Source organism: Simochromis diagramma, unplaced genomic scaffold (genome assembly GCF_900408965.1).
Source record: "Simochromis diagramma unplaced genomic scaffold, fSimDia1.1 OVJJ01000482.1, whole genome shotgun sequence".
Lineage (NCBI taxonomy): Eukaryota > Metazoa > Chordata > Actinopteri > Cichliformes > Cichlidae > Simochromis > Simochromis diagramma.
The window spans coordinates 156,896-182,075 of NW_024387303.1; the positions used below are offsets into that span (position 1 = coordinate 156,896).

At 44.3% G+C, this 25,180-nt stretch overlaps 1 protein-coding gene across 1 annotated transcript in view; it reads left to right on the top strand.

The window, feature by feature from the left end:
- The first annotated feature begins 509 nt into the window (after nucleotides 1-509).
- The window catches only part of LOC120716587 (sodium channel protein type 4 subunit alpha B-like), a 39,063-nt gene continuing 14,392 nt past the window's right edge, over nucleotides 510-25,180 (top strand). Inside the window, exons 1-21 of the mRNA XM_040004123.1 lie at nucleotides 510-1,132; nucleotides 3,184-3,358; nucleotides 3,458-3,595; nucleotides 3,690-3,808; nucleotides 3,904-3,975; nucleotides 5,416-5,545; nucleotides 7,005-7,071; nucleotides 7,370-7,570; nucleotides 8,082-8,145; nucleotides 8,219-8,360; nucleotides 8,449-8,652; nucleotides 10,430-10,529; nucleotides 10,699-10,928; nucleotides 11,573-11,644; nucleotides 11,730-11,831; nucleotides 11,899-12,246; nucleotides 12,336-12,501; nucleotides 20,411-20,583; nucleotides 21,152-21,215; nucleotides 22,040-22,194; nucleotides 23,499-23,672. Of these exons, the coding sequence (XP_039860057.1) occupies nucleotides 1,044-1,132; nucleotides 3,184-3,358; nucleotides 3,458-3,595; nucleotides 3,690-3,808; nucleotides 3,904-3,975; nucleotides 5,416-5,545; nucleotides 7,005-7,071; nucleotides 7,370-7,570; nucleotides 8,082-8,145; nucleotides 8,219-8,360; nucleotides 8,449-8,652; nucleotides 10,430-10,529; nucleotides 10,699-10,928; nucleotides 11,573-11,644; nucleotides 11,730-11,831; nucleotides 11,899-12,246; nucleotides 12,336-12,501; nucleotides 20,411-20,583; nucleotides 21,152-21,215; nucleotides 22,040-22,194; nucleotides 23,499-23,672 (2,985 nt within the window). The 5' untranslated portion in view covers nucleotides 510-1,043. The remainder of the gene's footprint in view (nucleotides 1,133-3,183; nucleotides 3,359-3,457; nucleotides 3,596-3,689; nucleotides 3,809-3,903; nucleotides 3,976-5,415; nucleotides 5,546-7,004; nucleotides 7,072-7,369; nucleotides 7,571-8,081; nucleotides 8,146-8,218; nucleotides 8,361-8,448; nucleotides 8,653-10,429; nucleotides 10,530-10,698; nucleotides 10,929-11,572; nucleotides 11,645-11,729; nucleotides 11,832-11,898; nucleotides 12,247-12,335; nucleotides 12,502-20,410; nucleotides 20,584-21,151; nucleotides 21,216-22,039; nucleotides 22,195-23,498; nucleotides 23,673-25,180) is intronic.

A 25,180-nucleotide genomic window follows, 5' to 3' on the forward strand; every position in this document is an offset into this window, starting at 1 on the left:
ACCTCCAATTATCCTTTCAACACACCGCACAACTCTCTGGAGAGCTTTGCAGTTGTTCAAAGCTGACCTCTCCCTTGTGTTTCCAAGGTTGTGAGTACAGCATGAACAGCGGCATTTTCCATGCTAATATTTTTTGTGGGTGTTGTTACACATCAACAACCTTTTCAGATGTCCCTATAATCTCAGAGAGAAACTGTAAACGTTTTGCAGTGGGCAAAATGATCCCGTACTCAGAGGGAGAGCTTTATTACAACAAAGTAAATGTCCCTGAACGATGAGGGTGACGACACTTTGAATACAGGAACATATTGATTGTAACTACCCCTGTGTTTATGAGCCACCGCCCCTTCCACTTTGTCTTTACCTGCAACCAAGAACAAAGACCACCAGTCCACCAGTAGCAACAATCCCACCACAGTTTCTCCAGAAATTACATAGTTGGTTTTTTTCCTGTGGATATCACAATAGGAAAGTATGCAGTGAACTTGTCAAATTTACTCTATTTATTATGGAAATCGTAGAAATTGCCAGCAGCTGTTTGATGAAGACATAGTTTGATGTTTAGGATGAAACACAACCTAAACATACTTATTAACCTACCTATTAACCTAAGCAGTAATAAGTAGGTGATGAGGAATGTGAAGCCAAAAATGAATTAAAAAAGACAGAAATCTAACTGAAAGTGTGCAGAGTTAGTCAGTCAGATGGGTTTTCAGGGGAGGGTGAAATCAGTAGACAGAATGGCTCAGATGTTTTTATCCACAGATGAACAGAGTTCTTATAAAACAACCAACAGCTTCATTCCTGTGTGTTTGTGTCTCTGTGTGTGATAGACAGACTGTTTCCAGGAAATCAGGATGTGGGAGTCTCTTTGGGAGAACACGGTTCCCAATTCTGTTCCTTTGTGTGTGTCTTGTAACTAATGTGGGAGGAGCCATTAACAAACAGCTGGAGCAGAGAGCTGATCACTGAAAACAGACAGATTCAGACAGAGAGACAGACAGAGGTGTTTCAGAGAGAGGTGGGACACTGAAGACAGAAAAATGTCTTTTTTTGATTTCTGGAGCAGCACGAAGGAGAGAGGCGCGCTGCTGAGGAGAGCCAATCAGCTGAGGCTGAATCCTTCACAGCTGTAAGTCTGATTTAAACTGGTTTTCAGTGAAACGTGTGGGACAGTGATAGACTTTGGTTCACAAACCTGCACTCCTTCCTCTGTGTAGAACTGCAATCCTAAAATGCTATTACTATTATAATTACTATTACGATCGTGGCTCAAGAGTTGGCAGTTCGTCTTGTAATCGGAAGGTTGCCGGTTCGAGCCCCGGCTCGGTCAGTCTTGGTCGTTGTGTCCTTGGGCAAGACACTTCACCCGTTGCCTACTGGTGGTGGTCAGAGGGCCCGGTGGCGCCAGTGTCCGGCAGCCTCGCCTCTGTCAGTGCGCCCCAGGGTGGCTACAATGTAGCTGCCATCACCTGTGTGTGAATGTGTGTGTGAATGGGTGGATGATGGATGTGTAAAGCACTTTGGGGTTCTTAGGGACTAGTAAAGCGCTGTACAAATACAGGCCATTTATGACAATGGAGGATATTTTTTAGAAGCATTGCTATAGCAAAAAAAAGTAATAAAATACTAAGAAAATACAAATAATACCACAAATAAAACTGTGTTATTGGCACATAAAGCAGGTGGTTTATGGTTATATGGATCAAAATTAATGTTTCATATGTTTCTTTTACGGTTTCTTCTTTTTTACTTTTTGCTTTATTTGAGAGTTTTAGCATCTGAGAGTGGAGAGGAAAGGGGCAAAGTGTGCAGGGGACAGGCCTCTCTACTTTTACAATTAGGCTTAAAACTTCCCTTTTGATAAAGCATATTGTTAGGGCTGGATCAGGTGGGCGGCACGGGATTTCAGAAAGGATTTGTATTGATTTTGTACTGAAGACAGCCTTTGTTCTTTATCATTCACATCTCTGCAAAGTTTTCCTCAATGAACACATAAAAAACACACGTTCAGCTACGCACTCTAGGTACAACTACACGTCAAGAGTCCTGAATGTGTGAAGAGGAAGCCTTACGTAACTTACGTAACATCACAGGCAGAAATTTAAAAGACAGCAAAGTGTTAAGTTGATTAAAAAAAATCAAACAATAAAATCAAAAACTCCTCTTGATTGGAGGTTTTGTCAAAGTAAACATGATATGACGTTAGCTGACCTCACTGTAACCCTCACCCATTTCTGTAGGTTGTGTGATGTAAAATGTTTCATAACAGATATAAGACGCCCTACCCAGTTTAATGAGTCACTACTCATTAAACTGGGTAGGGCAGTGTTGGTCAAGTTACTTGAAAAAGTAATTAGTTACTAAATACTGATTACTTATTTTCAAAAGCATTTACTTAGTTACTTTTCAAAAACATGATACACAACCTGAATACGTTATAGAGCAATAGTCCTTCCAGCAAATTCTATTTTTTCTGCATAATCCAGCATATAAAACATTTTTTTGTGTGTTTACACTCACTCTTTCAAATAGATGCAAGTAAAACACAGGAGAAAATAAACAAAAATCAAAGACTCAGCAGCTCCTAAATCTATTGTCACCTGTTTAGCAGGAGTGGGGCGGGTGGAGGTTTGCCCACAGTGGTCATGTCACGGGGGGATCCGGCGGTTTGTCTGTGAATGTCACATTCCCGTGGCAGCGTGCTCTCTGCTCGCTCAGATTTGAAGTTTCATCTTTCGCTGTAGAAAGGAGTTTTCTTCCCACGCAGAGTGTACAGCAGACGCTAATGTTTGTGTCCCTTTTTACGGATTTAAACTCAAAGTAATGTGATTACTTCCACGCTTTAAACGCTGCGTGGTCTTACTTTCTCCATCGCTCCATATTATCCATTGTTGATCTGCACACGTTACTTGCCTATCTCTGGTGTCTTAAATCTGACAAAATTAATTTCACACAAATACATTTAACTGATTTCTAAACGTGTGCGGTCTGTGGCGCCCCCCTAAAGTAAACCCGTTAAGTGCTTTAGCTCGGGCTTATATCCCAGAGTGCTCACGACTTAATGAATGTTTTCTAAATAATCGGACTGTCATGAGAAGGATTAGTTTCAAACAGTGAAACTAACCTGTCTCATGACAGTCCGATCAAAACACCAAAATGCCACCCCTATTTTCCCCGTAGAACCCTGGTGCTAGGTGACAACAAGATCCGGGCAGCACTGCAGAACGACAGCATGGTGTCTCTGCTGCCACCTGTGGGTACGGAGGTCTTCAGACACTTCACGACGGCCTCACAGGAAGTCCAACAACAACATGTAACTGGGGCAAAGGAGCGAAAGACGTGGAAGGATAAATGGGTACTGATCAAACTTTCAGCTCTCAATAACTGATAACTAATAAGTGCACTCGATAACGCTGATCAACGGCATGACGGGAAGGTCCTGTGTGTAACATAGGTAACTCAGAAAAACCTGCCCAAACCAGCTGCTCACCTGGAGACTGGAAAGTCCCTCCCCTTAATCTATGGGGACCTGCCACCTCAGCTTCTCAACACCCCATTGGAGGATCTAGATCCCTTCTACCAATCACGCAAGGTCTCTTACCTGTCTCTTACTTGTCTGTCCCTCACCCGTCTGTCTCTCACATGTCTGTCCCTCACCCATCTGTCCCTCACCTGTCTCTCTGCAGACCTTCATGGTTCTCAGTAAAGGAAACATCATTAACAGGTTTAGTGCTGACTCGTCTTGTTACCTGCTGAGTCCATTCAACCCGTTGAGGACCCTCGCCATCAAGACCCTTCTTCATCCATATCCTTTATGATGTCATAGTGTCAGGAGCCTGTGTGTGGTCAGGTTTTAGCTCTCTGGACCAGGTGAGCTGAGTTTTCCCTGAACTCTCACACTTTCTTCAGTATATTCATCCTACTGGCGATCCTGGGCTTCGGTGTTCTGGAGTTCAAATTTCCTGTGGTGAAGTAAGATACACACACACACACACACACACATATACACACACACACACACACACACACACACACACACACACACACATATACACACACACACATATACACACACACACACACACACACACACACACACACACACACACACACACACACACACACACAGATCTTTCATCCGGAGCAGAAAAACAAGACTAAGTGATGAACAGGGCTGTTGATGGCAGCATCGATGAGTCACAGCATGAGAATGGTTTTAAAGTCTAAATCCATGCTAAGGCTCAAAGACAAAGAGCCAGTCTGTCCTCAGTCTGTCCTCAGTCTGTCCTCAGTCTGACAGCAGCAGCACACACAGGTCTGTAAAGGTCAAACTGACTTTGCTCACTGTTGTCGAGACAGGAAATGCTCAGAGTGTTCTGATATGTGAACAGATTTGTCATACAGACAATTAAGAGACGGCTTAAAGGGCCTGTTGTGATGTTTGTCCATCGAGACAGCTTTTGTGTGACTCGTCCATTTAGGAGAGATCTGCGGTGGAAGTGTTTGCCTCCTCTTCAGTATAATGGAAGCACTTACTGTCTCAGACCCTCTATGTTCTCCAGGAGGGAACAAGCATCGAAGCCGTTTGGAAAGGGAGGGGGGATGAGTGTGTGCATATCAGTGTTGATGTATGTGTGTGCATGTCCAGAGTTTAGCTGAGACAGTGTCCTTCACCCTATCAGGCTAAGTAAACAGTCTTCCAGCCAACCCAGGTGGCCTTGTAGGGAATGGGAAGGAACAGACTCAACACAGTCGTTATCAGGGTGTTTTTGTTCAGCTCCAGCCTTGAGCCCACAGCTGGCGCCGAAGGGACAGCCGCATTATGATGGTGATTTTTCTTTTATGCGGACAACTCATGAGAATTTCAAAGCTGTTCTTTAACACTCCGACACTGGACTCTCAATCTCCCGTTGCAGAGCCGCGAGCTTCTCCATGATGTTATCAAACCTGCGCTCCGTGGTCTTGTCATCTTGGAGCAGAGAGCTGCTCCAAGATGTGATCCAACTTTCGCTCAGAGGTCTTATTCTGAGTATTCACGGCAGCCGTAAGATTCTCCGAGATCTTAACCATGCTGCACTCAGTGAGCCCATTCTGAGAACTCACGCCTCGTTCCATCGTTTCAATCCCAGCGGCCAGCCTTGGGCGGGTTTGAACAGCCGGTTCCACTTTCTTAATTCTCCGATAAGCCAGGGCCAAGCCAGCTCCGATCAGCAAGAACCCTGTTTTCATGGTTCCGAATAGGTAGATATCTTCAGCGTCCTCGATCCACAGTCCCGCCAGGCACACGATCCTCCATGTCTGCCACCCGTCCATCGTGTATCCGGCAGGGAAAGTCCCTCCAGGGCACTCGGGCTCTCCTGAGCCCAGACTTCTCTGGTGTGAAAGCTCTCTGTCTCACGTTTATGTGAACAGGTACGTGTACATGGCAATCTTCGTGTTTGAGGCTCTGGTGAAAGTCGTGGCGAGAGGCTTCTGTGTGGGACGCTTCACCTTCCTCAGAGATCCCTGGAACTGGCTGGACATCATCATCATCAGCACCCTGTAAGGCTCAATAACACACCTCACACTCTCACACAGACTGTATGTACAGCCATGAATCTGCATTCTTTCTAATGACCAGCAGGGGGCAACTTCAGGTTGCACAAACAAAATTCAGCGTAATCTGTTTTAGATTTATTGGAAAACAGCTGACATGAAGTTGGTGAGACTTATTTCTCTGCCGTGATTCTCCGACACGTACAGTTATTGGAAAAGAAAGTTTTCACAGGACGATCCTGAGAAAAAAACAAGTCCAGCCTTATTGCCTTCATGGGAGTTAAGAGGGTAAACAGCAGCCAGGTGCTCCTAATCGAGCCAGACTGATTAGTTATACAGAAAATGATCACATCAAGCTGTTGCTGCTGAAGGTGTCTCTGCAAGCTACTCATTGATGAGGTACAATTAGGACTGCTTATATTGTGAGTTTGTTAATGGAAGAGCTCCTCTTTGTTCACTTCTTTAACCTCCTAGGACTTGGTGTCCACATGTGTGGACATCACATTTTGGGTTATTTAGACCGAAATACTCAATTTCGCTCTGCAACGGCCTGATATCCACTCACGAGGACATTATACTCCTACTGTTCTATTGAAATTTTAAACAAATATCCTCATATGTGGCTTTCATTTTCCTTAGAAACAAAAATTAGGTAAAAAAAAAAATCTGGTAATTCTTTATTTTTACATTCATCGGGTCCCAATATGCTCAAATATCAAAGAGAAATTAAAAATGCATGCCGAGGAAGAGTTCGGATCGTAGGGGGTTAATGTTGGTTACAGATTAACGTGATCCAAAAAACAGGAAACAGTATAAAAGAGCCTTCACAATAAGAGCCTCTCAGTCCTGAATAACAAGGCTCACTGCAGCTCAGAAAATACTCAAGAAATGTGATCTACCGATTGAATCCACTCAATGCTGGACGTGACCTTTACAGTTACACCAACACAGTTCTTGTCAGTGTGGTCTCATATCTATAGATCCATGTCCGTGCAAATAAGGTGGGCCTTTTCCAGCTGCAAAGATGAAAATTATCTTTTTGCTGCTTTCACCACCACATCCATCCAGTTTTCTTCTGCTTATCTGAAGCTGGGCTGCAGGGACAGCAGCCTAAGCAGAAAAGCCGAGATCTCTCCACGATGTCCTGGGTCTGCCCCGGGGCTAACCTCCTGTAGCTGAACGCTCGCTGTGCTGCTCTGCTTTTCCTGTGTAGCTTTCCTGTGTACGTCTCCTCCTTACCTTTGTCACTGATAACGGTTTTAGATTTATATTAGGGACACTACGATCCGTCTCCTCACCGGCTTTGCTTCGTATGTTCGCTCTGGAACCCTTTGGCTTTTTCCTGCCTCGGCTGTAAATGTGTCTTCCTTTGTTTTACAGCTGTTTAATCACTGCTTCCATGAATGATTGATGATGGATGAAGCGTGATACTCTGTGTCTCAGATTGGCTTGTCACAGCTTCGTAGATTTGGGGGAAGTTTTGCTGTGCTGATGACGATTTCTCTGCTGTTGAATCTCTTCACAGCAGCCAAGGTGTGGTGTGTCTGTGTCCTGTGCGTGCCCGTGCTTTGTGTCCTGTGTGTGCGTGCGTGTGTGTGTGGGTGTTCTTGTGGTGTGTTGTGGTGCGTTGTTTTTGTACCCTGTGTGTCTGTCCGTGTGTGTGCATGTGCGTGTGTGTATCTGTGTGTGTGTGTGTGCATGCGTCTGTGTGTGCGTCTGTGTGTGTGTCTGTGTGTGTAGGTGTGTGTGTGCATGTGTCTGTGCGTGCGTGCGTGTGTCTGTGCGTGTGTGTGCGTGCGACTTGTATTCACAGCGGGGGCTGTCTTCACAGGTCTGAAGAAGACGGTCGAAGCTCTTGTCCAATCGTTCAAGAGGCTTGATTGTGTCATCATCCTGACGTTGTTCTGCCTGAGCATCTTGGCTATGATTGGTTTACAGCTCTTCATGGGAACCCTGAAGAACAAATGTGTCATCTGGTCGATGAACACAAACACGACAGAGTTCGATTTCCACAACCACACCACCTCTCCAGGTATGATGGTCGTACCACGTCCTGATTGGCAGGTTAGCCTTTTAAGACAGTCAGATGGCTGACTCGCAGGTCTTCTTCCAACATTACAATGAAAGCAGTGGAAAGAGATCTCATGTGAGATCAGATGAACCTCTGAGGAAAAGTCTTCAGGTCCAAAAACAGTTTTATTTGTTGTTATCAGATTTTAAAATCACCCGCAATAATGTAGATGCTGAGAATTGCAGCATAAATGTGACCTTGAATCTGTCATTGAGAGTATTTCCTGGCTCAGTGATGTATTAAACATGTCCGTGAAGACAACTCTGCAGCACAGTCCCTCAGTGCTCGTCCAGGGATGTTATCAGGACCTGGGGCTCTGCGAGAATTGATCCTGGTATTAGAAAGTTTAGAAATGTTCAGCTGGCTTTGTAGTGCAGACTTCAGCACCTGTCATCGTTGCCACCCCTGCCCTTAAATTAGAAAGGTGAAATATGATCCGTTTGTACGGTTTGGATGTCTGTCTGCCTTCTAGAAAACTATTACTACATTCCTGGACATCCTGATCCTCTGGTGTGTGGAAACCAGTCAGACGCTGAGTAAGTAAACACGAGTCTCTTTCATTCACTGACAACAACAACAATAAAAACAAACTGTTTTTTATGTGTTCAGGTGCTGTCCAGATGGTTTCAACTGTGTGAAAGCAGGAAGTAACCCAAACTTCGGATACACCAGCTACGACTCGTTTTTCTGGTCTCTGATGTCACTTTTCAGACTCATGATGCATGACTTCTGGGAAGGCCTGATGCAGTTGGTCAGTAACTCACCGATGACCACATGCAGGCTCCTCCCATTACTCCGGTTGTCTCATCTGTTTCTCTCACCTGTCTGTCTCTTTGCAGACGTTGCGAGCTGCAGGAAAATCCTATCTGATCGTCTTTCTGTTCGTCTTCTTCCCGGGTTGTTTCTTCCTGCTCAGTCTCATTTTGGCAGTGGTTGTTGTGACACGAGCGGAGCAAGAAGAGACTCAAGATGCCGAGGCCATACAAAGAGAAGAGGAGTTCGGACGGATTGTGGAGGTGCTGAAGAGGAGAGAGGAGGAGGAGGTCAGTAAGGACTCACTGCTTCCACAGGAATTAGGAGGGCAATGAGCAGCCAAATACTAATCAAGTCTAATCAGATTTAGTTCATTGGTTGGTCATCAGGAAGTGTGTGCACCTCTTTAACAGCAGATTTTGTCAGTTTGCTGTGGAGCATCCAGGTGTGTGCTAACACAATACCACCTTCTCTCCAGGACTGGGTGCTGCACCTTCAAAAACATAAAAGCAGGAATCAATGATCCACACACGGGAATAAAGTTGCTTCTTATTTGCTGAACCTTGTGTCACATGTTACAGGTGCAACTTTTTTACGTCTACCTAACTTACAGCCCTCTCTTCTTCTAAATTCTTACGTTTATCTCGACTTCTGGAACAGACTCAACACCGCTGTTGGGTCTGCGCTAAAGCAGGCCCGCTGGTTCACACTGATTCCCATAAAGAAGGAAATACAGAACAGCAATCGATCGGTTTTCACATGCTACAGCAAGGGGAGGATCTCGGGGCAGCCCTTCTACCCTCGAGCTCAGATTACTCCAAAGAACCAGCCCCCGCTTGCAGCCTTTTTTTTGTGTGACACACAGTTTACACAAACACCCATTGTAAAAAAAACCCCTATGGTCACAAAAGGTTAAAACACTGTGTGTGTGTGTGTGTGTGTGTGTGTGTGTGTATGCATGTGCGAGCATGTTTGTGTGTGTGTGTGGATGGGGGTACGTTTGTGTGACTTCCTGCTGAGGATGTGCCTACAGTTACACTATAGCCCCCCTCACCATTCAACAGGCTGGGGAGGGCAACAGAAACAGAAGGATGTCTCTGAGCACACAGTTTAAGGCCAGGCTTACAAATTTAAGTACAATAATGGCAACATTTAACAATTTCAGCCTAACAACCGCCTTTCCTGGCCTCGCCAGTATAGCAACACACAATGCCCTATCTCAACAATCAACCTACTCTGTGCGCTTCTCCAGAGAAATAAACATGAACTTAAGACGCCTGTACTGATAATAACTGTTATGCATATATAAACAAATGATTCATTATGATACCACACTGGGCATTGCAGCAAATTCACGGCAAGAACTGATGCTCAGAGAAACCACAGAGAAACCCCAGTTACTGTGGCTGAGGTCCAACAGCCCCACCTCAGACTCTACAGGCCTCATTGAGCAGGTTGATGGGCTCCATGGCCACGACAAAAGGGAGATCAGAATCGCCTTTATTGGCCGTGTATATGCGCAGACACATACGAGGAATTTGGTTCGGGTAGATGACGACTCTCAAGCACAGCAATGTAAATCACAACAATATGTAAACAACACAATAGAAACAATATAAAATAACCATAAGGTGTGTGTCTCTTGGAGGAGAGCCACACCAACAGCTGAGCTCTGACAGCTTGGAGCACTGGCACACTAGGCCCAGGTGTTGCCAGTGTTGCTAAAACATTCCACACCTGTACAAAATATACTGGAATAACACGAGTAGGTCTATTATCGGGCTTTAGTTCTGTTCATATATCAAACACGTCCTATTCTTCATCTAAATATCCTTCTGTGTCGAGCATGTGACCGATCCTGCAGACCTGTCGGCAGCTGATGCCAGTGTGCATTTAAAATCCAGCTCCTCCAAAAACCTTTCACCAGCTTCTTCTCAACTTATTGTGTCAGCCATGACCTTTCTGAGACAAAATAACCCTGTTTGGAAACTGTTCAGAGTACTGTGGGATGGCTCTGCTGAAATCGTCATTTAGCATAACTGAGTTTGGGTGTTTTGTTATGGACAGCAGGCTTCCAGCAGGGCAGAGACTCCAGAGCAACAGGACTCACTGCAGAAGAAGACATCAGCTGCCAGTATACGAGCTACTAAGCAAGAATACGTTGAAGGTAAACAGATATTTACCTCCACCTCTTTAACCTCCACCTTCCTTCATTGGGACAGGACAACACGCTCTGTCACTGAGAGCAGTCACAGACAAACGCGAAGAGCCGAGGCTCTGCAGACAACTTAATGCTGACACAGTTTGTGGCCTCACAGAGTAGCTTTGTGTTGCAGAGGCAGAGGAGCACCACCGGCCTTTGTGCTGCACCTGCACTGACGCCTTCCTGAAGGGGGACTGTTGTGGCTGCTGGCGATGGCTCAAACAGCAGTTTCACACCTTTATCATGAACCCTTTCTTTGACCTGGTCATCATCATCTGCATCATTGTTAGCACCATCTTCACAGCCATGGAACATTACCCTATGATGGAGGAGTTCATGGAGACCCTGGTCATCGCTGAGCTGGTGAGTGTTGAAGAAGTGTCTGCAGATCCTATTATCTCCTACTTGGTTAATTTAATGGCAGCTTCTTCACTGCAGGCTAAAATTAGGACTTTTCCATTCTGCTCCCTTAGTTTGGTGTAGACTTGATCAGTCGGAGGGACCATATGTTCTTCTTCGATGTGCCTCCATGACCAATTTAGTGATGAATGCTTTTAGTGGGTTCTTCAGCCACCTAGCAAGAGTGGTTTAAAATGTCCACTCAGAGCAACTACATCACAAATGGTAACAAACCAACGGTACAAACCTGTAAACGACCTGCATAACTGAGAGGAAAAGCAGCACAGTGAGGTAAAAATGTAACAGGGGTACAGTATAAACCTCTGGCAAGTCTCGAGAAAAGTAAGGATCAGCTGGGATTCAGAGGGAGCTTTGCTGAGGTTTATTTACACCGTGAGTCTTTGCAGTAACAGTGATGCCTGGTCAGAGTGATCTACCTTTACATGGGTGACATTTCACAGGAAAATTATTGTTTTGTTGGAACTTCTACTTCTGCACGGGACTCGGTGTGTTCGAGGTTTTTCGTCCGCCTGTCTGCCGATGGTTGGATGAATTGGATGCAAAACATGCTTCTACCCTGTGACCTCTGACCCCTTTGAACTGTGCAGGTCTTCCGTGTGATCTTTGCAGCTGAGATGATCATCAAACTTGTCGCACTGGGCCTGCATGGATACTTCCAGGTCAAATTTGTAGTTTCTTCTCAACAGTTCAGCGATCTGCCATTTTCAAAGAAACATTTGTGATTGTTTGTTGTCGTGGTTACAGGTGCGCTGGCATATCTTCGACTTTATCCTCGTCATCATTTCTCTGGTGCAGCTGGGACTGGCTGACGTTGAGGGTCTATCTTTGCTGCGCAGTTTTCTTCCGGTTAGTATAACATCACCATCACCGTCACCATCATCATCTGTTCTCACGTATCTTTCTGTTTGTCCAGTTTCGAGTGTTTCGGCTGGCCCGTTGGTGGCCGATGCTCCACATGTTTTTGAAGATCGTCTGGGCCTCAGTGGGGAACCTGACTCTGGTTCTCTTCATCACGGTCTTCATGTTCTCTGTGGCGGGCATGCAGTTGTTCCAGTGGGACTACAAAGCTAACGTCTGTCGCATTTCTTATGACTGCCAGCTTCCTCGTTGGCATATGGAAGACTTTTTCCACACCTTCATGCTTGTCTTCAGGGTCTTGTGTGGACTGTGTTTAGAGTCTTTATGGGATTGCATGGAGGTCTCGAATGATGGCATGTGTGTGACCTTCTTCATGATTGTCCTGATTGTTGGAAAGCTGCTGGTGAGTCTCTTTACTCTTAACAACCTAGAATGACCCAGTCCACCTTAGTCCATCAGGAGTTTTTGAATGAGTTCCTGGTCTGTTTGCAGATCCTACATCTGTTCCTGAATTTATTGTTCATCAATGATCAGCTGGTGGATTCAGAAGACAAAACAACAAACATCCTGCAGAGTACCATGAAACAGACGAGAACCTGGATCCCCAAGAGAATCTGGACTTTGTGGGGGAAGAACTACGCTGACCAAGATCACAAAGGTGGTTTTTGTTTGTATATTTGTCTTTGTAGGTTCTCAGTTATCCAGGTCACAGTAATCCAAGGAGCTTGTTTTGTGCCATTACTTTATTGCTGTTTTGGGGGTCTGCATTATTAACATGGAATGTAGATATAACACTGGCACAGCCACAACAAGGTAACATATTAGTCAAAGTCAAACTTTATTGTCATCTCTGCTAAATGGCAAATGGTAAATGGCCTGTATTTGTATAGCGCATTACTTGGTCCCCTATGGACCAAAAGCACTTTACACTCCATTCAGTCATCCGCCCATTCACACACTGGTGATGGCAAGCTACATTGTAGCCACAGCTGCCCTGGGGCGCACTGACTGCTACAGCCAGTGCAGCATATAAAGACAAGACGACAAGTTACATCAGTGCAAAAAACCCTAAAACTGGATGTTTACAAACTGTATGTGTTGAGTGAGGGTTAGATCTGACTGCGACAGTGAGGGACTCTGCTCACTGCTCATTGGTAATAAGATATGGCTGTAGCTCAGGTGGCAGAGCAGGTCAGCCACTAATCAGAAGGTCGGTGGTTCGATCGCAGGCTGCCTCCTGGCTGCATGCCAAATATCCTTGGGCAAGATACTAACCCCATGTTTGCCTACTGGTGGTGGTCAGAGGGCCCGGTGGCGCCAGTGTCCGGCAGCCTCGCCTCTGTCAGTGCGCCCCAGGGTGGCTGTGGCTACAATGTAGCTTGCCATCGCCAGTGTGTGAATGTGTGTGTGAATGGGTGAATGACTGAATGTAGTGTGAAGCGCTTTGGGGTCCTTAGGGACTAGAAAAGTGCTATACAAATGCAGGCCATTTACCATATAAAGTGGATTCACACATAGCAAAATCAGTATGGCCCAGATCTGGCCCACACAATGTGTTTACACATGGCCCACTTACGCAAAGAATGATGACCCTTTGGTGGCCTAGATCTGGTTTGCCAGAGGTGGTCCATACATGGGCCAGCACAAGACCAGTTGCAGACACACTTGTGGTCATGATCTGGCACATGTGTGGATTCCCTCTGGCAAACCTGATCTGGGCCACAAAAAGGGACGTCATTCTTTGCGGTATATGGGCCATGTGTAAGTTGTGTGCAGCCACGGGCCAGTTGAAGACACACTGCTGGCCCAGAACAGTTTCAGCTCTGGCCCCAGATGTCAGCCTAATGTGTCCCTTAATCAAGCCATGTAATAACAACATAATGGTGTGAAATGAACATGGCAAAACTCTGTTCAGACAGTGAATGGACTGATTCTTATATAACACTTTTTTACTCACCCATATTACTCAAAATGCTCTGTACAACATGCCATATTCACCCAATCACACACTTTCTCTAAACTGAGTACTTCCTAACTACATTCCTACACATTCACACTCTTGACATGCAGACTGGAGGAACCAAGGGTCAAACCACTAACCATCCGATCAGTGGGTGACCTGCTCTATCTCCTGAGCTGCCGCCACCCAGTGGTAAACATGAGTAAACCCTCACTAGGTTTTGGATAAAGTGTACACTCACAAACCTGTCAAACCTGCATTTGAAACGTTGGCTACCATAGCAGTATAGCATTGCAACATGGGTCTTCTAACTAAAATAGGAAATAGGAACATAAATAGTGCCATCATTGCCAGACCTGGCCCACATCTGGTTGACACACACCCTGCCATGACACCAGTCAGTCAGAAGTGCCAGTTTGATGCCAGATCCGGGCCAGACCTGTGTGCTTTGTGGGTTGTAGTTCCAACCTAAATCCTCCCGTGCTTCCTTCTCCTCAACAAGACTTCAAACTAGTGACTAGTGACTGAGACCATAAATTCATTAGTGAGCTGAGAGATGAGGTGAACACGAGGCTCATTTTTATGGGCAGAGGTCTAACAGTGTGCAGGTCTGATCGGGTGTGAAGTTGATCCTGTCTTCTAAGGAGCTGTCTTCTTGTAGTCGTTTGCTGACAGTCTCCACGGCCTCCGTGGTGGGTATGCAAGTGAAGAGAGAGACTACATCAAACGACACCATGGTTTCATCTGGTAAGTTTCTGAACCTTGTCGGTGAAGTCGGTGGAGTTCTTGATGTGGTGTGGGGTGTTCCCCATGAGAAGTGCAAGGATGGTAGCAAGGTGTTTTGCAATGTTATAAGCGGCTGAGTTTATGCTACTGACTATGGGTCTGAGTGGGACCGCTTCCTTGTGGATTTTAGGAAGTCCGTAGATGCAGGGTATGGCATCCCCTGGGTAAAGGTGGTGATATGTAAGGCAGTCAATGATTTTGTCCTTTTCAAAGTCTTGAAGACAAGCTATAACTTTCTTTTTGTAGCTGCTTGTGGGGTCTCACTTTAAGGCTTCATAGGTATTGTTGTCACTGAGGAGCATAGTAATCTTTGTGTTGTAATCTGTAGTGTTTAGGACCACGGTGCATCTTCCCTCATCAGCTGGTAAAATAGTGATGTTGTGGTCTTTGCTCAGGGAAGCGACGGCCTTCTTTTCTTGTATTGTAAGGTTGGATAGAGGGATTTTGGCACTGGAGAGGGTGGCTGAGACTTTCATCCTGATTTGCTCTGCTTCTGTCTGTGATAATTTATTAATCCGTATGGCGGTTTCTGTGGCTGTGATGAGGTCCACTATGGGCAACTGTTGCGGGGAAACGGCAAAATTGAGTCCTTTGGCTAATACTTTCTTTTCAGGTTCAGTGAGGTTCCGGTCTGAAAAGTTCTTTACCCATTTCTCCTGACTGTCTTCAGTTGTGTTTTCTTCTTTGAGTTGTGTAGGTTCAGACTGAGGAGTGTGTGTTTTTGAAAGCAAGATGTGAAATTTCCTGCGTTGTCTTTCTTTTCCTTTAGAGTGTTGGGCCCGCTGAGCCTTGTCCACAAACTTGTAAACCTCTTCTAAGATTGGAGAGGGTAGAAGGGTTTCCAGTTCCTGCAGAGTCTGGCTGATCTTGATCTGGAGGGCATCTATACTGAAGTGGACCTGTCTTATCCTTTCACTTAAAAGCTGACTTTTTGCTCTCTGTAGAATCAAGTCTGCTCTGTATCCCCTGACAGTGGATCCAAGGCGCAAGCTCTTAGGAACAACTTTGCTTTGTCTGCATCTTAGGTTGAAATGGAGATGGTTCCTATAATCCGCTAGTTTCCTTGATTCCCTTTCATACTCCCGCACCAGTTGAAGGGTGTTCCTCCCAAAATGTACGGCAATATGTCTGTGATGCAGGTCATCGTAGACTAAGGAGCTTGCAAAGAAAAGCTTCTGGAATTCTTTAAGTTGCTTGAAGATGTTTCACCTCTCATCCAAGAAGCTTCTTCAGTTCTAAGGTCAAATGACAAAAATGATAAAAACTGGTTCACCCGAAAGACAAAACTCCAAAACACAGACTTAACAATGTGGTGTTTGCTGTACAGTGCAGCGAGGAATGCCCAGACCTCTACATTGGAGAGACCAAACAGCCACTTCACAAGCGCATGGCACAACATAGAAGAGCCACCTCCACAGGACAAGACTCAGTAGTCCATCTGCATCTAAAGGATAAAGGACACTCTTTCAAGGATGCCAATGTTCACATTTTGGACAGAGAGGACAGATGGTTTAAAAGAGGAGTGAAAGAAGCATCTATGTCCACTGTGACCATCTTTGAACAGAGGCGGTGGTTTACGACACCAACTGTCTGCCATCTATAATCCAGTTTTGAGTTCCCTGCCCAGACACCTTAACGCCCACTCACATCCTGGGCCATCTGACCTCAGGATATCGCATGATAAGGTGGGGCCAGGTTTCACAAAGAGCTCACCCGAAACCCTGGCTGATTGGGACCCACACCCGTTTTCACACCTTGGCTCATGTGATTAGAGGATCATCAGGGGGTCCTTTTCTCCCTCTTTGGGGGGAAAATCCCACTAAGTTTAAATCTGGGACTCTCCGCCATTTGACCTTAGAACTGAAGAAGCTTCTTGGATGAGAGGTGAAACGTCTTCAAGCAACATAGAGAATTCCAGACGCTTTTCTTTGCAAGCTCCTTTGACTCCGTTCTTTTTGGTGGTTCTTCAAATTTTCAATAGGGCTTTGGAGTTGACGTCACGCCGCAATCATTGTGGGAGCGCAGCGCCATTTTCGGGGTCCACGAATCAAAACAAACACACTGTGTTGGAACAACGACTACAAGAAAGATGCTTAAAAGCAGCTCAAAAGAGAACGGACTGTATAGAGACCGATTGCGTCCAGAGGCGAAGCAGCGGTACTTGCAGAAAATAGCGTGCATTGGAAATGTAGACCCGTATGAAATACGGCCGTGGAGTAGAAACCCTGAAGACCAACCGCTATTGACGTAGCCTGACATATTTTCGTACCTTGTCTGTGGAGGCAGCGCGTACAAGTCGTCATTCAAGCAAAGGTAAGTCAGCTCGAGTACTGCGAGTGAAATGCGTTTGATTTCCCTGCAAACATTCAGATTAGTGCAGCATAAATCCATTCATGAGGGGAAATTACAGTGAGAACATGTGGAGGCTGTTAGGTGTATAACATAGTGAGTTCAGTGCATTGATGAGACACTGTCCTAAAGGATTTAGTTATTCTTTATGGTTAAGAAATTGCACTAATTTATTCATATTTATTATGGTTCGTTCTTGCTGTGTGGTCGTCTGCAATGTTCGATCGCACGACCGGCAAGAGAATAAGCTTGAAAAGGGTTTATCTTTTAATTCTTTCCCAACCCGGAAGCAACATGAGGCAGCTCGTGTATCGATGTTACCAAACGAAGGAGTCTAGCCTGGATAGCAGCTGTGAGACGAGCTGATATCCAGTTCTCTTCCATCTCCAAATATCTGTTGGTGCTCCAGACATTTTCATTCCGGTAAGCACTAATTTATTCATATTTATTATAAATAATCCTAATTATACATCTTGCTTCCATGTTTGTATCCTGTGTCACTAAAAATACATTTTATTTTAGTTTTATACATTGATTAATGACCTGCAGAATCTCCTTATCATATTAAGTGATTCATAATTGTCACTTTATGCTTTCTCCATCTTGAAAGTGATGACATCCTTGCATTACATACTTTAGGTTCATTTTCTGCAGGCAGGTTTCTGACAGAGAACAGGCAGATTTAGAATATAACATGCAGCGTTCTATAGATGGACACATAAAGAAATGAAAAATTACATGTATGTGCTAACTTTCTAAACACTTTGTTACATTTATGATAAAGTAGATAAAACACATTTGTGTCGGCCATGGCTCATTAGTTCTTGTCTTTAAATGAACTTTGTCTGTGTGTGTTTCAGGTCCTGCACTCTCAAAGACTGAATGAACCAGCATTGCAGCCATGGGTCACTGTGAGCATCACAGGGAAGGTTGAAGCCGCCCACTGCAGCTGTATGGCCGGAGTCGCAGAGACCTGCAGCCATGTCTCTGCTCTTCTGTTTAAAGTAGAAGCAACAGTGTTGATCTGTGGCACAAGGACTGTTACAGATGAACCTGCATACTGGGTTTTGCTGGGTAATATGACCAATATACAGCCAGAGGTTGGCCATAAGATAGACTTCTCCTCTTCAGCTGCCCAAAAAAAGGCTCGCAATCAAAACATAAACAGACCATCTGTAGTGACAGGGAAAAGGAGCCGTCCTCAAAACAGAAAAATCCCACCTGCTACTTTGGAGGAGTTGTCACTGCTATTGGATACTTTGCTGGAACACAGTGAAGCTGTGGGTTGTGGGAATGACCCATAATGTTTTATCTAGGGGTCTAGATTTATGCCTGTAGTGCACTGCCGTGTAAATAATTTGCATTTACTGAATATGTACTGACTGAGTACCACTGTTCAAAAGTTGAATAAAGAAACAAACTAATTTTTGCCTCTTTTTTTATTAAAACCACCTTATAGAACATCACATCAGTTACAATGATGATGTCATTTATAGTTTACAAATGACAAAATGTTTACACAAAATCATGAGTGTTTACATGATATCACCCACTACTAACATTACTTTATTTACTGTATCTTTTGAAAAAATACAGCAATTTTAACAACACAAGACTTAAGAATATTTAACAGGAGCAGGTTTCATTTTTCCCTGTTTTTATTATCACACTGTTCATCAAAACGCAGCAAACCTTCACCATCTTATCCAGAAGGGTCACCTCTTCACCCTCACATGGAAGAAGTAATCTGATTGGCATGGTGGTTTGTTTGAAGCAGGTCCCTTGTGTAGCGCTGGAACCCAGTCATCATGTTTCATCTATTTCATGGGCTGGTTTGCTGCAATAATGCCAAATAATTAGCAACTCTATAAATAGAAGGTAGTTCTGCAAAATCACTCAGTAGGATGTTTGTTCTAATTTGCTATGAGCTCAGAGCGCATCGAAAATAAAACTAATAGGCTATAAAGAGTGATATGAACATATTTAGAACTTACCGGAATGAAAATGTCTGGAGCACCAACAGATATTTGGAGATGGAAGAGAACTGGATATCAGCTCGTCTCACAGCTGCTATCCAGGCTAGACTCCTTCGTTTGGTAACATCGATACACGAGCTGCCTCATGTTGCTTCCGGGTTGGGAAAGAATTAAAAGATAAACCCTTTTCAAGCTTATTCTCTTGCCGGTCGTGCGATCGAACATTGCAGACGACCACACAGCAAGAACGAACCATAATAAATATGAATAAATTAGTGCAATTTCTTAACCATAAAGAATAACTAAATCCTTTAGGACAGTGTCTCATCAATGCACTGAACTCACTATGTTATACACCTAACAGCCTCCACATGTTCTCACTGTAATTTCCCCTCATGAATGGATTTATGCTGCACTAATCTGAATGTTTGCAGGGAAATCAAACGCATTTCACTCGCAGTACTCGAGCTGACTTACCTTTGCTTGAATGACGACTTGTACGCGCTGCCTCCACAGACAAGGTACGAAAATATGTCAGGCTACGTCAATAGCGGTTGGTCTTCAGGGTTTCTACTCCACGGCCGTATTTCATACGGGTCTACATTTCCAATGCACGCTATTTTCTGCAAGTACCGCTGCTTCGCCTCTGGACGCAATCGGTCTCTATACAGTCCGTTCTCTTTTGAGCTGCTTTTAAGCATCTTTCTTGTAGTCGTTGTTCCAACACAGTGTGTTTGTTTTGATTCGTGGACCCCGAAAATGGCGCTGCGCTCCCACAATGATTGCGGCGTGACGTCAACTCCAAAGCCCTATAAAAACATGTATGCTAATTCATAACAAAGAACCCCCCCCCCCCCGACATCCGCAGAGCTGTTGAAAAGGCTCTGGAGGTCCCTGTATTGAGCACGTAAACCTGTGACACAAAAATCACAAAACTCGGACGACCACAGGCTGTTCAAGGACCGGAAGCTCCATAAAGCACCCCCCCAATAGCCAAACCCATCTGTTCTCTGATTGGATAGTTAAATTTGTGATTGACATGACATTGGCCAATCAGATGAAAGGAAGAAAAATAGGGTCAAAATGCACACTTGTAACTTGAAACTTGAGTGCAGAGTTTCACACGTATTTTTTGGATAAGTCCACACACAAATTCTTTTTACACACACAAATCCTGATTTACAAGTACAAAACTGATTTACAAGTACAAAATATTTATGACCACAATTTGAGCCAATACATTTTCCCATATACTTCCAAATGTTCAGGTTTCTTTTACAACCAGAGGAGTCGCCACCTGCTGGACATTAGAGAGACTGCAGGTTTGAGGCAGTGTTGCCTTCATGTTTCAGGTCATCCTCACACATACTCTGTTGTTAGTGGTTTATTTTTTTTTCTGTGGATCGTATTTGGATTTCTGTGTCTGTCTTCTGTGTTTAAGTTTTAGATTTAGAGCTTTTAATTTGAAAATATTTTCATGTTTTCCTCCTTTGCAGGTGACACTGAAAAAGACAACAAGGAGGAGTATCTGGCCTTAAGCTCTGTGAGCTCAGATCAGCTGACCCTCGATGATAACCACACGAACATGGCCGCCTGGGAGGCCCCCGTCGCTGTGGCTGAGATCGAGTTTAGGACGCCTGAAAATGCAGAAGAAAAGGAGACGCAGCATGTAAAGCAGATTCTACTGTTTTTGATCCTAGAGCAGAATTTCATGTTAAAAGTAAATGCTGATGTGTGACGCAGCTTCGGCCTCGAGTATGAACAGCAGATAAACATGTTTGTGTATTTATTATTACACAGTGCTATTTTCCTCACTGTGATCACTGTGCATGAAGAACATCTCTCCACACTCGATGTGACCGCAGCATCATCAGAGCTTCAGCATAACTGCAGTTGTCTTTATGATGAATTGAGTGAAACACAGCGATGAGACTGCTTTCACACACACATCCACAGCACACAGGTTTAAAGCAGACGACTGGACCGTGTAAAGTTCAGGTTTTAGTTTGAAATTCATCAGCAGCTGCTGATGTTAAAATCACTGCAACAGTTTAAAGAAGGTGATCATCAGACTTTTACAGGACTGAAATCAGCCATCCTGAATTCACAGACACAGTAAAGACCTGAGACATAAACCGCGTGAGGTTTCAGAGTGTGAACACTTAGTCCGGTGACAGTATTTTAAAGTAACTAGGACATTAAAGTTTGTTTATGTTTGTGAACTTCTGTGTCTGCAGTGTGACGTCATGCAGAAACGTAAAGATGAAACTCATCCAGAACCTGAGGACTGCTGCTGCAACAGTATGAGCGCACACACACACACTGTTATATCAAATTATTATATGTAAAATAGTTTAAACCTGCAGTGGCAAACCTTTGTCTCCCTCTTCTGGCAGTGAGAGTAATTACGTAAATGCTGAGCTTTGGTAAACGTGTTCATGTTTCACCATATTTGGATCACACAGACTCGGATACCTGCTAATTAGTGTTCAGTAACATCCAAATAAAGTCCTCAAGTTTCAGTCCCTGAAACTGGACCTCAGACTTCTTGAATGTCTGTTGGTCCAGTCAACCTCACAGCAGCCATATTATTGGTCAGATGATTGTAATAAAAATGATCCAAAAGGCTCCAACAGCACAAACACGGTCCAGAGGTCCAGTTCAGGGACTGCAATTGGCAGACAGCTAGCAGCTACACCCGCCTGTGTCACCATCCACCTGTTAGTCAAAGAGGCCACGCCCCTAATAATGCCAACTTTAAGGCTCAATACAAACCTTCTCTCACTCTCTTACAGTTGTCATGAAAGGGGGAAATTATGGATATGGATTTGGTCTCAGGCTGTAAACATGTTTATTTGTGCTGTAAAGTTTTAACATAGGGACATGTTAAATCTATGGGGACCGGCTCACTGCTGGAGCCTCTGCTAGAGGAACTGCAGCTTTTGGTTCTTCTGTGCATGATTTAGTTTTCAGTGCCTCAGTTTGATGGATGATGTAGACCCAATTTAAAAGTTCAACAAACTGTGACATACAGAGATGATATCAAAGTTCCTGCACTGCAGCTGTTTCCGTTACATCAAGAGAACAGAAGCCAATCAGTCAGCAACGCCTCTGATGTGTTTCAGGCTGTTACATCTGCTGTCCGTTCCTGGAAATAGACACATCCCAGGGTACCGGCAGGGTCTGGTCTAACTTCAGGAGAGCCTGCCTCTGCATCGTGCAACACAAATTCTTTGAGGGCTTCATCGTCTTCATTATCCTGCTGAGCTGTGCAGCTCTGGTAAACAGACATTGTCAATACATATTTGACAATATACATCAAGAATTCATGTCACATTCAAACCCTGAACTCACTCGGACATGTTTTATCTTCCTGGCTTAACTCCACACTGAAACCACTGAGCTAAACATATGGCACTGATAGCGACCTGCATGAACCCACAGACAGTTGATTTGGTCTTTGAAATCACTTTTGGATCAGTGTCTTGATGCATGCTCAATCATCCAGGTAAGTAAATCCCAAAGGTTGAATCTGTACACCTGGTCGTAACGTTTTCAGGAGAAACTTTCATCATCAGGGGACGTCTTCAGTCTCAGCTGACTGCAGGTCTCCAACCATATGAACAGGACATTTGCACACTGACTGAAACTAGCACCACTGAAGGAACAATGGGCTGGGAGGTCAGTTCCTTCATCGTTAATATGCAAATTCTTTTGACCATTGATCAAAGACGATTGATCAATAACCATGAGTCCCATTCACAGAGAGTTGGGGAATGGCTGCAATCACAGCATTGTAAGATGGTGACAGATGTACCCTTAGGCCCCTCCTCCATTCAGAGATGGTCCTTCCCTTTTCACGTAAATGGCCTCCATGACTCCGCCTTCAAACCAGCGTTCCTCCCTGTCCAGGATGTTACATCCTCATCATTGAAAGAGTGTCCACTGGCCTGTAGGTGTGAGTAGACTGCAGAGTCCTGGCCTGACGAGGTAGCTCTTCTGTGTTGTGCCATCTGCTTGTGCAATCTACTGTTTATAAGGTTGGAAACCTGCAGTCAGCTGAGACTGAAGAAGTCACCTGATGATGATGAAACGTTTCTCCCACTGAAAACGTTCAGATGAACTGAATCAACCTTTTTGGGTTTTGGAGCTGTTGGGGTGGTTTCCTGTTCACGGGTAGAAAAGTTATGTCTTATTATTGCAGAGGTGCTGCTCTAAAAGACACAAAACATCCCCTCACTAAGGTGCCAGAGTTGCAGATGATCACAGTCTACAATATTAGAGAGAGGATCACAACAATCAGATGACAAGAGCAGCCCTTGGTGACAGTGGGAAGGAAGAATCCCTTTTTTAACAGAAAGAGACCTCCATCTGAACCAGAATCAGGGAGGAGCAGCCATCTCCTGGATGTGTCGGAGGGTGGTGGGAAAAAACACAGACAGAAAAGAAGAGCTCATGAAGAACAAATAGGACAGCAGCTCGTCTGTTAAACCAGAAGGTCACACTGCTAGAATGACAGTGGTTGTCCTCAGATCATCTCATATGCTGCTTGTTGTGAGTAAACAGGCGTGTGTTTGTGAACAGGTTTTTGAGGACATCTACCTGGGGCATCGTCCAGTCTTGCAGAGAGTTTTGAAGATGGCAGACCTGGTGTTCACCTTCGTGTTTCTGGTGGAGATGCTACTGAAGTGGATCGCTTTTGGATTCAAGAAATACTTCACAAGCTTCTGGTGCTGGCTCGACTTCCTCATCCTAGATGTAAGAGCACAATCGGCAGCACCGATTATTGGCAGTATTTTACAAAGCCAGTCACGGAGGGACCACAAGCCAGTGTTGTCCTAGTGCTGGTCCCAAGCCTGGGTAAATGGGGAGGGTTGTATCAGTAAGAGCATTCTGGCTAAATCTTGGAATGAACGAAAAATCATGTGGGGCATTTAACCATGTGTGGAGCTGGGGATCATAGACCCACCTCAGCATTGGTGATGGCACCGAAGCTAAAGGACGGGCTGTTCATGTCTGAGATGTGGGCGGCTTTGACAGGATGTCAGTATTTGACGTTGTAGTAAAGAAATGGGGTTGTTTCAGTTTGAACAGATAAACTAACAGCACACAGTCAGGCTGGGTAAGATGAACCTGCTGCTTCACTGCTCTCCTGTACAATGAGGTCAGTTCAATTTAATCGAGTTCAATTCAATGTTATTTATATAGCACCAAATCACAACAACGGTTGCCTCAAGGTGCTTTACACTATAAGGTCAAGACCATACAGTAATGTTAAGGAAACCGAGAAAACCCAACAATAATATGACCCCCTATGAGCAAGCGCTTTGGCAACAGTGGGAAGGAAAAACTCTCTTTTTTTTTCTTTTTTCTTTTTTTCTTTTTTTTGTGTCCCGTTTGGATCTTTAGCCATCAGAATTGTTGATTACTTAATTTAATAGACTACTCATACAATAAAAACATCGAAACCATAATATTATCTCTAGATGCAGAAAAAGCATTTGACAGAGTTAACTGGAAATTTTTATTCGCAACTTTACACAAATTTGGTTTTGGAAACTCTTTCATAAACTGGATAAGAATATTATACAATTCCCCAACAGCTCGTATCAGAACAAATGACCAGACATCCTCCAGCTTCTGTCTCCTGAGGGGCACCAGACAGGGATGCCCACTCTCCCCTTCACTTTTTGCAATTTTTATCGAACATCTAGCAGCAGCATTTAGACAGGCTACAACAATTAAGGGCATAAAATGTAAGAACATAGAACATAAAATCAATCTCTATGCGGATGATGTGTTGCTTTTTCTGCAAAACACACAAACCAACCTCTCTGAGGTAATTACTCTAATAAACTGGTTTTCAAGAGTTTCAGATTATTCAATTAACTGGCCAAAATCTACAGTTCTCCCCATTAACTGCTCCTTCCATAATTCTTCCTCTGCCCCACTGCAATCCGGAAATATTAAATATTTAGGTATTAATGTTTCTCCTAAGCTTTCAGACTTAACTAAATTAAACCACATCCCACTTCTAAAGAAAGTAGAAGGCGATCTGACTAGATGGAAATCTTTACCCATATCACTCATGGGAAGGGTCGCCACTATAAAAATGATGATCTTGCAAAAAATAAATTACTTATTTTTGATGATCCCTAACAAACCATCACAAGATTGGTTCAGATCTCTGGATTCATATATTTCCAAATTCCTTTGGAAAGATAAACCCCCATGTATCATCTTAAAAACGCTACAAAGAACCAAGG